Source organism: Equus quagga, chromosome 22 (assembly GCF_021613505.1).
Source record: "Equus quagga isolate Etosha38 chromosome 22, UCLA_HA_Equagga_1.0, whole genome shotgun sequence".
In the NCBI taxonomy this organism is placed as follows: domain Eukaryota; kingdom Metazoa; phylum Chordata; class Mammalia; order Perissodactyla; family Equidae; genus Equus; species Equus quagga.
In genome coordinates, this window is record NC_060288.1 from 30,558,229 (window position 1) to 30,574,393 (window position 16,165).

Here is a 16,165-nt window from a genome sequence, read left to right on the forward strand (position 1 = left end):
GGTTGCTCCAAAAGGCTTTTGCAGTCTATTATGAGAGTTGGAATAGCATAGGTAATCTGGTACATTCAGAATGTCCTTTGACCTTTAGAATGAACAATGAGTTTTTTTTTAAATGTGAAGTCAGATTTGATTTGTATCATGTGCTATGACAGCAAATTAACAGTTTTCTAAATTATGTAATGTCTATACATAGAACACACATATTAAAAGTTTCATTTCCTACAAACTTTAGCTGATCGACATGCTTCCCACTAATAAAATCTCCTCTTATTTTAAGATAATTAAGTGGAAATGAAAGTTAAGGTTACTACCTCAGTTCCTTCAACTACATTTTCCCTTCTGGTTGAAAATTTCCAAAATTTTTGTTGTAATCATATTTTCATCTCTGAGATTGGAGACATTGTCCTATTACACACTCCAAATACCTTTCTGTAAAAAAATTGTATTTCTTTATAGGGCTCACACACTTGATGATGGAACAAACCATTTCAGATACTAAGACTTGCGAGAGGAAATGAAAAATAAATTATAAACTTGTGTTTTCTATTCAGCTTGCCTCTGTCTAACTCAAGATTAAAAACAAAGTTCAAAAGTGATGCTTTGGAATCATTCATCATTCCTGTTGTTATCATAGTTAAGCATAGCCAGAAGTAGTTTATTCTGTTGTTTCATGTAAGTACAGCAAAATAATATAGAGTTCATTCTAGCCTGTGTTAGCAACAAAAGCAGTATGACTCTAAATATTTTCCTTGCATTTAGAAGCTTTATCAGACTATGTGTTTGTGGATTATGAGATAGCACTTCAGTGCTTGACAAAATTCTAGTATTTTAATAGAATAACAATAATTGTAGTGTTAGGGCACAGCGAAACTTCTCTTTTGTTCATGCCCCTTCCCCTTGAATCTTTATCAAACACTAAGAATTAGTTAGCTAAGAAATTACAGATTTATATTGCATACTATTCTGGATAAAATAATTCTAATTAAACGGATTTTACTGGATATTTTGGGTTTTATCCTGAGGTATAAAACAGATTTTTCAAAAATCCTTTAATAAGTGTTAGAACTAAGTACATTTTTTTTATCAACTGGAAATAATTATGCTGGTAGGATATTCTCCAAAAGGTGACATTTATTTTAAAAAGGTATTAATATTAAAAATGTTGCTGCTTTTATATTCAAGCCAAACTCCATAAGAGGACTTTTGGCCTACAGAAACTCTTGAAAAAATGTCATTTTTTAAGAAGAGAAAATAAAGATGGGTGATTTAGGAATTTAAATGTATTTTTTGGAATACCTTTAATAGTGTATGTTTTAAAGTAATTCAGTTAAGCATTATGATATGTGTCCTACATTGAATTATTTATTATTATGACGTTTGATTTAAATCAAATATCAATTTAGTTGATCATCAAAAGGTCTAGATATCCCAATTGCATTTTCCAAAGAATAAAGAACTATATCTTCTTAAAAAATGAAATGACATAGAACAGACTTAAAAGATAGATTTTGAAGAATTGTTTTACCAACAAAATATGTCTATTAAGAGCTCATTATTTATCATTTCGGAATGTCTTATTGAATTTGGTTTTTAGATGAAATTTTGTTTTCAAAGCACTTGTATTGTAAAGATGTAGAGTTGAATAATAACCACTGCAGTGTTGGGATTTTCTTGTTTCTTCATTTCTTGAAACTCCTGTTTTTTTATAGTTAATTTATTTTGTTGGTGAAAATCAGTTTCCCACTGACAATATTCAAAGCTATTTTTCATTACTAATTTCTTCGACAAATTCTTCTGTTATGCCTTAAGTTAATACAGAGAAAATGTTTTTAAATGACTCTTCTTTTAAAAATATCTCAAGCTTTATAGAGTAATATTGATTTAATATTAGTTTAATATTTAAAGTGAATATTTCAAAATATATTTTCTTTAGATACTGATACCCAAATGTTTTGTGTAATAGTTCCTCAGACAAGCTTTTTCTCCCCAACACCAAACTCACCCCCAACATAGCAACACTGAAAATCACCTGGTCTTCTAGTTTTACTGCTTTCGTTGTCTCACTTCATCTCTAGGCAGAAACGTAGGGGTGGTCTCTGACATCTCCCTTCTCTTTTCACATATTCAGTCTGTCATCAAATCAAATGTTAATTTTATCCCCCAAATTCCTTGAATCCCCATGTCTCCCACCATCTCTGTACTCCAGGATACTTTTGATGTTCTTTCCAACTAATGAAATAGCATCCTCTCTGCTCTCCCTACTTCCCTGTCCCCCTTCCTAATCTATTCTCTAAATTGCCCCTAGACATGATCTTTTTGAAGACACAAGTCCGATGTTGTCAGTCCCCAGCATAAAGGCCTTTCAGTGATTTCCCATTGCTCCTAGAATAAGACCAAAATCTTTGACGCAGCCTTGGATGTCTGCCTCTGCCTTTCTCTACATCATCATTTAACATAACTATCCCCTGACCTAACTTTTTGTGCCTCCGAGGCTGTAGGCCTCCTTCAATTTCTGGGAACCCCCGTGCTCCCTCAGCCCCAGAGCCTTTGCACACACCTCTAAGTCATCTTGACTTTCTAGTCTCATTCTTGCCCAGGTGCCAGTCCCTCAGATCTCAATTCAAGTGTCATGTGGTTCAAGGAATTCCTTGAGGAGATTTTTCTGGGCTCCTTGATTAGACCCAGAATTTCTTTTAAATGTTTTATAGTTTCCCATATTCCCTTTCATAGCACTTACGATAGCTTATAATCATATAGTTTATAATAATATAGCCATAATTATTGGATTAATGTCTACCTCCTCCATAAAGGCAAAAATAGGTCGGTTTTGTTCACTAATTACCTGAGTGCCTACCACAGAATTAGTGTACAACCCCTTTTAGAACCACATAAAAACTATGAACCCTCTCACTAGAAAAAATGAAAATATAGACACATCCACAGCATTTTCTTCCACAGTTTCAGGGAATTGGTTCCTTTACCCTAGTCTTCATCTGTGGAACCAGATTTTAAAACTACTGCCTCGAAGATTAATAATGATAAAATAGTTGATTAACTCACGTGTGTAATTTTTAAATAATCTGATCTTTTTGCCTAACAAAAGTGTATGCTATAAATTTTAGCTCAATCTTTTAAACATATCTGTTTCTTTAACAAACAGAGAAAATTCTCCCCCTTTTTCCCCAGTCTAGTTAATATGAGCAAAAGTCAACATACTGTTCCTCTTACTGTTGGTTTAGTAAGTACATGGTCACTCTACATATGTGCCAGATAGATAACAGGTGTACCTTAGGTAAATCTGAACTTGGAAAACAGATCAGTACATTGTTAGTAAGGGAAATAAAGACATTCAGTCTTCAGTTAACCATTAGTGGTTTTTCTGTGACCGCTGCATGTTTATTCCCTATGTTGGTCTAATTAGATCCCATGTTCACGTAATTGGTCTCAGAGTGGAAGTATTCATTCAAGGATAATTATGTGTGCACAACAGCCTACAAGCTGCTCTGTCAAGTTGGAAGCTTAAAGAGGTTAGGCTTTAGAAATTATCAGGCTTGAGGGCTAAAAAGAGCATTTAGAGCTAAGTTTAAGGTACATGTAGGTGAAATAAAATTTGGTCCAGTATCCTCAGTACTTAAACATCAAATATGATTTTTTTCTATAAAAAAATTGTCTCTTTTAGATCATGTGGAATCAATTCTCACTGTATTTCATCTCCTTGCACCTCCAGGCTTCACAGAATTTAGGATTACTCTTATAATAGATGTATGATGTTGATTAATTTTACCTACTTTGTCCCAGTCATCTGCTCACGTGAAAAAATCAGGATTTACCTATAAAATTTTTGAAGTCTGTCTGGTTTCTTGTTGTTGACTTATGTTGTTTTTCAGTTTTGTTTTGATCCTTTTTGATAGACTTGATATTTACAATAAGCACAATTCTTATAAATTCTGATCTGCAAAGCAGTCGTGTTTTGAAATGTATCATTATAACAGCAGAGTAGTTTTCATTTTAGCCTTTCAATTTTTTAAAGATTTGCAGATTTTTGTGATTAAAAACTTGAAGTTAATTGAAACTGAGGTACTCATTCCTTAGGGTTCTGCCCCAAGACACCTTCTTTTCTGACTCCACACCCTCCTCAGGTTTCCTCATCTTTCTCTTTGCTCTTCATGGTGGCTACTCCCAAATCTTTATTTCCGGCTCAGACTTCTCTCATGTTTTCCATACCACCCACTCAACCTTGTGACTTAGCTTTTCTTCAGAAGGTCAAAATCAATCTGTGTGACACTGGAGTTATGACCTAGTCCCCTGATGCCCATCCACCCTCACAAATAATAAGCAAGTAAGTAAATCTTCTTCTTTTTCCGGTATTCTCTGTCTTAGTAAATGGCACCATTCATCTAGTGGCTCAGTTCAAGTTATTCTTCCTTGGACTGAAAGCCCAGTCAATAATTCCTGTTAAGTCTATCTTCCAAACATCTCTAGAATCCATGTAATGTCTTCCTTCTACTGATCCACTCTGATCTCAGCCACAGGACAAGCCTGATAACCGGTCTCATACCTCCGTTCTTACTTCCCTCCAATCCATTTGCCACATTATGGCAGTAGTTTTTTCTTTTCTAAATGATAAATCAGATACTGCTCGAAATTCTTGAGTAACATTGCCTTATTGAGACTGAGCCAGCATTCAGCTAGTCTGTTGATAAGCTAGTCTTTTCTAATTGGATTGCTCTAGCATCTGTTCTGGTTGGTTGACACAAATGTTCTAAGTCGTTAAATATTTTGAGCGTTACTCTTCTTTAGGTTAAATCCTTTAGCATAGTTTACTGAGCTATCCATCATCTCGCTGCTACCTAAATCTGCAGCCTCAATGCTCTTTCCCTCAACTGCTATTTTCCACAAGTACCCAAATTCTTTTACTCCTTAAACTATGTCAATATCTCTTACCTCCAAGTCATTACAATACTGTACCCTGGGTTTGAAACATCTTCTTATACTCCATCCCCCTTTTCCCCACTTGTCTAGCTAATTTTTAGCCAACCTTAGGCCTAGACATAAATGTCACTTCCATGACAGCCTGTTATATGCTCTGATAGTACCCTTTATTGCCCATATTTTAGCATCATTACCTTACCTGTCTGTCAGATTGTTTTATTACCTAGGCTCTTAATTCCATGAAAGCAAAGATTGTGTTTGGTTATTCCCCTGGGGTGTAGCATAGTAGTTGTCACTAAACAGAATGAATACTTAAATAAAAGGAGCAGATTTGGGGTCAAAGGTAGAGTTTTGAATATGGAGACACCAGAAGAAGATTGGACATATAAATTCTAGAATTCTACAGTGGTAGTTGGATCTTTAGCTATAGATTTGGGAGGAAACATCACATCAATAAATGTTGTTTGAAGCCCTGGTGTGGTGGTTACTACTTAGAGGATTCATATATCAGGAGAGAAGAGGGAAAGCCAGTATTCAATCACTGATAGCCCCATCCATTTCTCCCTTTGATTTTGTGATATCATACCCTTCTCCCACCCAAACAATCCACTCAGAATTTTTTAATAGTAAAAGGGATAATTTTAAGTTAAATCCAATTAAGCAAGTATGTGGTGCTTCACCCTCTGCTGTGCGATGGGTATACAGTGATGTATGGACGCTACACTGATGGAGCTTACAATTTAGCGGGAAAAGCAGCATTTATCCAGTAATGAAAAGTCGTCCAAGTGTTGTGAAAGAGAAGTGCCAAGGTTTGTGGAAATGCATATTAAGGAGGTTTACAGACCGAGAGAGAGCAGGGCATGAAATTCCTGAAGGCAATGTTTTCATTTGTGTTTAACACATTTTACTATTACTGTGGCTTGTAAAAGCTTGTCCTGAAGTAATACCTTTTCCTGAGTTTATTTATTTTATTATATTTTCCATGTAGTATAAATGGGAGCATGTGATAATTTCTTTCAAAGATAAAAGGAAATTTCTTACTACTGTATTTTCTGAGGGAAAAAAAGAGTTTTTGTTTAGTTAAAGGAGTTCCAGATGCATCTTTTAGCAACAAAAGTAACCAATTAGAATCATATAAATTGTAAGGACAATGTACCTTGGTTAATGTAAAACCCAAGGTTTTATAGAAACTTCATAGACATTTTTTTATGGGGCTCCATGAAAGGGCAGGTTATCAGAATGTGTGAGGACGCCAGCCGTTAGCTGAAAAGTAAAACCATATGCACTGAGCATTCCAACATGAACACATTCAGAGCAACGGGTTCAAAGTCCTCCCCAACTGCTATCTGAGTGACTGTGAGAAGTTAAGTAGACTGGACGTCTTTTTGACCTCTTCCATAAACATATGCTTTAAGTATATCTTCTGAGGAGTTGTGTATTTAAGAGATATAACCAAAAAGTAGAAAGTGAATTTTGCAGAATGTAAATTATTTGATGACACAAATAGAAACAGAGGAAAGTCATCTGCTTTTGAGCCAAACATTTGGATTAAAAAGTTATTTAAATGTTAGTATTTACCTTACAGAGTTTCACTGAAAATAGAAATGAGAAAAGAAGAACTGCTAAATCCATGGGACTTGCCTGGAAATCTTGGTCTTAGCGCTGAAGAAACTCTAGCCTCTCAGCTGTGTTCGTTAGTGCCGACTGACGAGGCCAGCCCGGTCTGGAGCAAGTCCGCCTCTGGCTCATTCTGATATACATGAACAGCATTATTTAAAATCCTATGTTGCCATCTTCAAAAGAAACAGCTATTTTTTTATTATTTTATAAAGAAATAATGTAAGCATGTAAGCAAAAGCATTCCAGATTATGTTTGAGTTAAACTAAGGGTTTCATAAAATTTTCTTTTACAGCAAAATTTATTAAAACTTAAGTAAAATGTGCTACTGTGGAGTGAAGCTTAGAGGTGTTATTTTGCACTGGAGACAGAGATGGTTCTTCCATTAATTAAACAGAACACTGTAGTCTGGAAGATTAATTTATTACATTCATGTGTATTCAACAAGTAGAATGTGGTTTGTTTTGAATCTTTAGCTAATTAATATTTGGCAAGCACAGTTGTTGGAAATCAGGTTTTATCCAGATGTGGAAAAACTCTACACGAATAACTGGTTTATCAGAAGTTTCTTTAAGAATAACATTTGCCTTAAGAAAAAAGTTAATGCATCTACTAAAATATCACATTTTTCCAACTCAAGGTACTGATATGCACAAATTTTATTCGGTATTTCTAAAACTCCTGAATTAGGGTTTTTATTTTCATTGTAGCACAGTATATACATTTTATGTATAACAATATGTTAAAATTAACTCAATATTACATGTAAATCTGTTAAAATCTGCCATCTCATGTTCTTCCCAGACCCAATTTAACTTCCATATGCCCTTGGTAGTGGGCCGTGTGGTTGATATACTCAGTTGAAATGTTAACAATGAACCCTCAATTTTCACCTTTTCCTATTCTTAAGGATTATTTCTTTAAATGTAGTACAGGTTTTCTATCTGATTTTATAGTTATTAATCATGCTCTCCTGAGGCAACAGATTGTTTCTATAGTTAATTAATGGACTCAAGGTGGGAATATTTAAATTAAATATGGTAGTAAGATACTATGCTCTGAAGAGAAGCTGGTTATATTTCTGGGTATAAAGATGTTGTAAAAGAAGTCATTTTTTTGTGTCATATTTTTATTCACACAAACATTTCTTTAGAATTTAGTACTGAACTATAGTGTAGGATCTTCTCAGTAGGGAAATTCTACACCTTTTTCTTGAATAGCCTGCAAGATAAGTAGAAGTAGGAATTGTTGCTTTACAACTGTTGCTATGCTGGTGTAAACAACCTATTGTTTCAAGATGTGGCTTGACTTTAAGTCCATTCTTGTTGGTGAGAAGTGACTATTAAATATTCTTATTACAGAATTCTAGCAGATAACAACTGGGAACCTCTCAGTTGGAAATGCTTGCCATTTCCTCTTGTTTATTACAGTTTTACAGAATACACAACAGATGTTTTGTTCAATTTCCAGCCTTGTTTAAATGCTCTCATTATATAAGTCCTTTTGATCTTTTCTAAAACCAGCAACTCTTCTAATAGGCATATATTACTAGCATAGTGTAGCATCAGGCTGCATAAGAATTTTATTACTACTTAGATCCTAAATATCATCTATTGTTCAACAGCAGTGGCCTGTCTAGTATAAAACTATTCTAGGAAAATCATCATGTTCAAAATATCAAATTATGTCATCATCATCAATTAGTATTTACTAAGTACACACATGTACATGGAGATGTTAGCTAATGCTGAACATAAAAGTTTGCATTCTGAGCTTAAATCTAGAGTAGAAAGTCCTATTGTGCACACATTCAAGCACCAAAACAGTCTGACAGTGGTATAAGGATTCTTACTTTATTAAAATATAAAGACTCTGTTTATTGTTTCAAATAGTGATATGTTTGCATAGACTGTGGCTCTTTTGAGAGAAAATATATAGTCATTGTGTTGGTTCAGATCTTTCTACAGTGGCAAGCACAGATTTCAGAATAGTTAAACTGCAGGTTCTTGCTCACTAGTAACATTTGTGGTAAACTATTTGATATTTAACAAATTCTAACATAATATCATAAAGTTTTTTCTAATTCCTTCTTATGGTTGGTTTTGCTTAACTACGAGTTATAGGGCCAAGAGTCATTGATCGATGACTGTTATCTTGAGGGTCTAGCGAGGTGATTAGGGCTTGGATGTTATGAGTTCTCAATAAGCAGTTATTGAAATCTAAACAAAGATAGATTTTAAACAAGCAAAAATTTTGAAATCCCTCTAACAAAGGTTCAACTCAATTTTGAAGAATCCAAACAACATTATTACTATGAAATCACCACCATTATTATCCCTATTTTATAGATAGTGAAATGGAGGCTAAAGAAAGATAATTTTTGCAAGTTGCAGACATAGTAAATTGCAGATGCAAAACTGTAATTAGTGTCCATCTGTTTTCAAGACTAAGCTCTTGGTTGTTCTTATATCTCTCTAAGCTGTAAGAACTTCCCTTCTAGAGAAGGAAAGTGGCCAGTTGTTTGAAAAATATATTTTTTTATTTTGAGAGGGGGACATGTGAATTTATAATGTGATTCTAATCATTAATATATTTTCAGTTCAAAAAAGTTTTCTGAGCACATGCTAACTGATTAGGGAAAAAGGCCTACGGATATTTTAAGTAACATAGGGATTAAATATAGCTATACAAAATTCACAAATTGGTCTGTAAAGAAGAAAATGGAATTTACTGTATTTATTAAAAAGATCTTAGAAACCTTATTTAATCACTTTAAGTGAAAAAAAATTCTGTAGATTTGCACACTTAAGACTAGTACAGAAAGAAACTGGAAAATGAAAGAGGCCTCTTTGGTGTCTGATATGAGCGAGCGTGAGTACGATGATGTCTTAATGTACACACACACACGACCCCTCTCGGTAGATGTTCTTAATTTTTCTGAAGTTGACAGGTAAATAAAAGTCAATTGTCACGAATCTTCCTACTTTGAATATTGGTCAAAGGCATCTTTCTCTGGACCCTTAAAAGTTTCTGTCCCGACACAATCAATTAGTGAATTAAGAAAACATCCTGAAAAACTCAGGTCCAAATTTGGAGATGGAAGATGTGTTTCAGGAGAGGAAAGGGCTTTTTTTACTTTAATTATTTTAGCCTATTTATTCTTTTTGATCAAATGAACTGAATTCAGCCGGCCAATTGCCTACTTAGACTCAAACTAGAGAAATGAAACATCAATAAGTAAAATTTAACTTCCCTTTACCTAACTAGTTAACTGGAGGTCGATTTTTCTCTCAAGCTGTACTGTAATTTTAAGGCTTATGAGTCTTCTTCTTCAGGAAAAAAACAATTCTGTAAACAGTGAATTATTTTTAGTGCCTGTCTTCCTGTTCCTTTATCCTTTAGTTAGTGTCTTTACCAACACAAGCCTCTTCCACCCTTTAGGAGTGTAAAGCCAGACTTATTTTTCCAGGAACTTTTCCTAATGTGCATTTAACTGTTCTCCATCTTGCTAGAACATTCTTCAAAGCCCCAGTTCCTGAAGACCACTTATGGGCTGGTCCTGACTGTGGACATTGTCCACCCAGGAATGACTGCAGTTTATCCTCGATCACTGACACTGCTCACTGTGATCTCTTTCCCTTTGGAAAACACGCCAGGGTGGAGTGTGGAATGGCAGCAGTCACTGAGAGTAGGAGTGATGCTACTGAGGCCTGGGGGTGGGAAAGCATCATCAACTCTTCTACAATAGCTGTTATCTCAAACAGTGCCTTATCCTTCTCTGTCAGGCTCTGTTCTGCCTTGTGTCACTTGAGACAGTGCCAAATCCTACAATGATTACATGTATTCTGTAAGCAAAAATGTTCCCTGTGGCCTGAGCCCTCTGAGCCCTTTCCCTCCAGTCATGTTGGGCCTCTCTTCTTGTCTCTCCATTCCCACCACTGTTCCTGTCCTACAGCCCCCGCCCTGCCACAGTCCTTACAGCCACTTCTGGTACCCAGTGTCTTCCTTCAATCCTTATCGTGCTGGGTTTCCCTGAGACATTTCACCCTGTGACCACACACGCCGCCTTTTTGAAGCTCTCCTCTCTTTCTTTGGCTTCCCTTGGCTTAACAGTACCCCCTCCTGATTCTCCATCTTCATGTCACACTTTTTCATGTTATTTGCCTTTTTTCACCCCTGAATTGTTGCTGTTCCCCAGTTTTCTATTGTTAGGCATTTTCTCTTTTCATTCAGAGTGGTCTCACCAAGTAATCTCATCACTGCCCAAGACTTGTTACAGCTTTAATGTGGATGACTTTTAAATGGCTCTCTTAAACTCTAGGCGCATATATCTAACTGCCTATTACATAAATTCTTAGGCTTTTGTGAACTGACCTGTCCATCTTCCTACCATTTCCACTGTCAGAGAGTTTAAGTAAGTAATTATAAATTATACAAATATAAAAATTAAATTAGCAATTTATTTTCTTATTTATTGACATATTGGCTTATTTTCTAAACCACTTTAGATTTCTTCTATAATGCTATTTCTTAATGTAGGGTCCAGAGATGTCATAAGAAATAAGAAAAACTGTAGCATATGTAGACATGCAAAATTCTCTCTCTCCCAATAGTTACACATAGTGCAAAAGATTTCTGCCAGTGTGACATTTCACCTAATGAAAGGTTGTTCCAAACCACGTAAACCAATGTCTTTGTAGAGAAGAAACTGGTCAAAATCATAGTACTGGGATACGTGGAGGTCATGTGTTGAGTTAATGTATGTAGAAGAGACAGTGTTATGGAGAATGTCTAGAATCTGGAATATATGCAAATATTAATAAACACTTAAATCTATGAAACAATCAATATACGTAGCACATTCCTATACATTAGCTTGCATAATTTTTATAACAGTCCCATGAAGTAATGGGTCAAATGTTATCCTCAGTTTACTCATTTTGAAAGAAATGTACAGCTTAGAGAAATTAAATGACTTTTCCAAGTTCACGCAACTTATAAGTAGGGTTGCTAAAAAAGGTGCCCTGTGTGGGTGTGATCCTGTGCCCGTTCCTCCTAAGGCACTTATGCTAAGAAAGTAGCTGAATTTTTAAAGGAATATAGAATGAATATATTTCACATGAGGAAAATGTGCAATTTATTTCAGTAAATCTCCCTGTGCTTATGGACGAAATTGGCAACTAATTCTATTCCCTAACTATTTTTAATGATCTTCAACTGTTGGCATGAAATTACAGCAAGGGGTCAGGTCACAGGACTCTGGAGCATGTCATCTTTCTTAGACTGCTCCAATTACCATAAAGGCAGCGACTAACGCGTGGGTCAACTGTAGTTAAATTACTGCAAACTGATCGTATCAGCAGCTAGTGGCCAGGATTTCACTTTCACCATTGTTACTGATACTAATATAGATTTTTAAGAACTTAAGAGTTTAAATCCACTTAGTTTTACTCAATCATTAATTTATTTGTATATTCAACTGAAAACATTGTTTTTTCAGAAGGAAGAGAAGTTCTCCATAAATAAGGCATTCAAATTGAGACTTTAGTTAAACTAAATTTTGAGACTCTAATCCACAATCATGTAAAATCTCCTACCTTATTTTAAACTTATTATTTTCATAATGCTCTTATCAATATAGCAGAAACAAAGCCTTGTCTATTAAATAATGAATACGTTTTTTCTCTTTTAAACAATCAACTCATAAAAGATCTCAGACAAACGTAAAACTACTTTGACATAGAAATTAATTTGGAATGAAAATCAGTTTTACATCTATGTATTTCGTGACCTATGTATTTTATGTAAGCTGTGTGTTCAGTTTACATAAAATAGGATTTAACCGAACGTTTCTAGTTTGTGTGGCCAATAGCTTTGCTCTTACGTCACAAAGATATTTTTATCTGTGCCACTTTTTCAAACCCTGGAATAACCTAGAACTCAGAAACATCTCTTTTTCCTTGAACGCATTGGTCTGCCATATCTCTGCTCTGTAACGATTAGTTGGTTATCAAAATTCTAATATGCTTTATAGTAGTGACACGCAATAAGCATATGGACTATTTATTACTCTGATTAAGGATACCTGATTAGAACCAAACAGTTTTTATGTTGTAATCGTAAAATTCTTAAGCATCCTGCATGTATTGTGCAGCACTAGCTGATTATAAAGAGTTAATGTCGCTCTTTTTGGGCTCCAACATTTACCATAAAAATGCTTTATAGCATCTATGTAATTGTTTCTTCTTTTTGTCCCTTCCTTGTAGTTGTTTGAAATTACAGTGCCTCTCTCTCAAGGCCCCAAACCAGTAACAGTCAGTTTTGCCAATCACACTTCCTGCCGATGCATGTCTAAACTGGACGTTTACAGACAAGTTCATTCAATTATTAGACGCTCCCTGCCAGCCGCCCAGCCACAGTGAGTATGAATTAAATCTGTTTTGTTCTGCATCCTCTACCAATAGAAAATTATTTTCAAGTAAACACAGTTTATTAAAAGGATTTTTGTGAAATTTGCTATCATTTACTTTGCGTCAAATATAAAAGAAGACAAATTTAATAATGCACCATGAAAATAAAATTAAACTAAACAGGGAAGCCCGTTTTGTAGACAGAGTTGTTCAGAATTAAGTTTTTCTATGGAATAACATCCCATCAGTATTCATACTGTCTACATTCATACATAGTACAATATTCATACATACTAATTTTGCCTAATTGATGAAACATTCCTGAAATCAGTTGTTCCAACTCACAAATGATGTTAAAGCTAAAAACATTTAAGCCTTGATAAGATTTTTGGTCCAAAACAAAAAGTAAATATAGACAAATTATTTTACATCTATTAGCATTCAGTTGCCTTTTCTCAATCTCAATTATTTTTTCTCTATATTTCTATTCATATTTTTTATTTCAGCAAGGATTGAATATTGAGATATTGATTAATTACTTGAAAGAATTTTCTCTTACTATAACTTCAAATTAACATTCAAAGTAACATTTGTTATTCAAATTTCCTTCCCATCCTGTGTTTTAGTTTGGTAAATGGCGGCATTTGCTTCATTTGATCCTATAGAAGGACCTGGATAGAGCAACAAGATGGACTCTGTGAATAGTTTATAATGAATCATTATGCATTGTCATCTGAGGTCTAGGAACTTTCTGCTGTCTGTCTCAAAATGAGGATGCAGCTCTTTGTGCTTTAGGATATCCTGTGCATATGAAGAAAACTTTCATCACGTCAACATTTCTAACAAAAGTATAGATAAATCAATGGATGAACATATATGTTACAAATTTTTTTTGGAAACCTTGCATTTTAGGGGACCTGACAATAACTATGATATGCTGGGTGGCAGTTTTCCCCATTGAACCTCTTTGTGCTGCTTTGCTTATGTGGCAGATGGAAGGCCTCATCTTTCTAGGGACGCTTTAGGGAAAATGCAAGGATAGCCTAATTTGAGTGACGGAGATCTGTCCTCCTTGACAAGAGAAAGAAAAGATCTTACAGGCATCTGTGAATAAATTCCTGCTGATACAGGCAGAGACAATACACCTGACATCGTAGATGCGAGTTCTCATCACATCTCTCAGCCTCCCTGCACAACTCATCCATTCTAAGCCCTTCAGTCATTATCTCTGTGCTGGTGGTTTCCAAAATTACAGTTTAGGATCTGACCATATTATTGACTTAGGATGTTTTATCTAATTCTATCTTTTATTTCTGTGCTTATAATTATATTAGATATTTTGGGTACAAAATCAAAGACTTACTACATCCCTTTATTTACCCCTGCATTATTCATAGCCATGTTCTCTCATATTCTTTGAGGCCTTGAAATCACAGTTGTCATCAGTTGCTTCCTTTCCTTATATCATACCCAAACACTTGATTATTTTGGGGTGAGAATGGAGATGTCTGCTCCAACCTGAACTTCTGTTTCATTTCCATCACGGCCATCCTCATCCACTTCATTCTGCATGGATTTCTGATTTAATGCAGAGGTGTCAATACTAGTTTTCTTGTATCAAATCTTTCTCCTCCTTCTATATGATGTCACAAGCAAGCTTTAAAAGGCATCATTTCGTTCATCTGATCAGAAACTGTCAGTGACTTCCAATTGCTCAAAGAACTGAGCACACATTTCTCCCCTCCCTATTTTGATTTGCGTCCCATTATTCACCAAGTCTGTGTTTCACCACGTTTGATTCCCTGAACACCAAGCTCATTTCCTGCTCTGTATCTTGTTTCTATTCTGGCTCTGGCTTAAAATAAATTCTTTCTTTTTTCTGCCTTTCCAAAGCCCTATCCACTTCTCAGAGTTCAGCTAAAGGTCTTTCTCCTGCATTCATCTTGTCCACGTACCATGGCCACCTTTGCTTCTTGAATACCCATGGCAATGACTGTATTTCCCTGGTCCTTGCATGGATTTATAGGGCCCTGTAAATGTGGCATGTGAAACTGGACTGTGAGTATTTCTGGCAGGTTTCTATCCTCCATAATATCCATCTATGACCTTAGGAATCATTGAGCTGTTTCTATGCTTTCAGCCTTTGCAAATATTGTCTCATTTAACCCTCACAAAAATCATCTGTGGTGCTGGTACTAGTGTTAGCTTTATTTTACAGATGAAGCAGAATCAAGGGCATATTTTACTCATGTTTTCATCATTATTTATTCATATAACTAGTATACTATGCATTGTTTGAGGTCAAGAAGACAAAGTTCAGGTCTGCCACCAATCTGCTTTGTAAGATTCGGTATTTCCTGTCTCAGAACCTCAGTTTCCTTATATATAAACGTAAAGATGTAAAGAGGATGGAAGGAAATACTGAATGCTTATGTGGTGTTTACCAGTGTCTGTCATCTAAGAAATAGTCATTAAAGGGCAGATGTATCATTATCATCAAGATTCATGTCTGATTCATCTCCTTGTCTCCATGTTTTTCAGTGTTTTTTACCACTATCTAAAATAAGAAATGTGGGGAGCCGGCCTGGTGGCAGAGTGGTTAAATTCGCACGTTCTGCTTCTTGGCAGCCCGGGGTTCGCTGGTTCCCATCCCGGGTGCGGACTTGGCACTGCTTGGCAAAAGCCATGCTGTGGTAGGCGTCCCACATATAAAGTAGAGGAAGATGGGCACGGATGTTAGCTCAGGGCCAGTCTTCCTCAGCAGAAAAGAGGAGGGTTGGCAGTAGTCATCTCAGGGATAATCTCCCTCAAAAAATAAAATAAATAAAATAAAAATAAATAAATAAATAAAAATGAAATAAGAAATGTCTCTTATGTTCCAAACCAGTACACATAAGTATGTGTGTGTGTGATATCCATATACATGTATATATACTATATATATAGTATATATATATAACTAGATAACTATGTATCTTTACATGTAGTTATATAATCATTTATAACTATAAAAGTAAAACAAACTATTATTTTAAAATATGTTCCTTTATTGTAGTACTACTTAAGCTTTTTTCATTATCGGCCCCCTAAAGATCCTTTCATAGATGTTTTTTCCTGGTGGCCTCCCCCATGAAATTTTAATACCACAGATCTATTTATGTGCCATATGTATACCTGGGCCTTATATATTACTTTTATATTCAAT

General features: G+C 35.2%; 1 protein-coding gene across 2 annotated transcripts in view; it reads left to right on the forward strand.

Moving 5' to 3' along the window:
* Window positions 1-16,165, forward strand: part of VEGFC (vascular endothelial growth factor C) — a 115,020-nt gene that overhangs the window by 80,500 nt on the left and 18,355 nt on the right. For both annotated transcript variants that reach the window (XM_046648707.1, XM_046648708.1), the window contains exon 4: window positions 12,817-12,968. In XM_046648707.1, coding sequence (XP_046504663.1) covers window positions 12,817-12,968 — 152 coding nt within the window. The remainder of the gene's footprint in view (window positions 1-12,816; window positions 12,969-16,165) is intronic.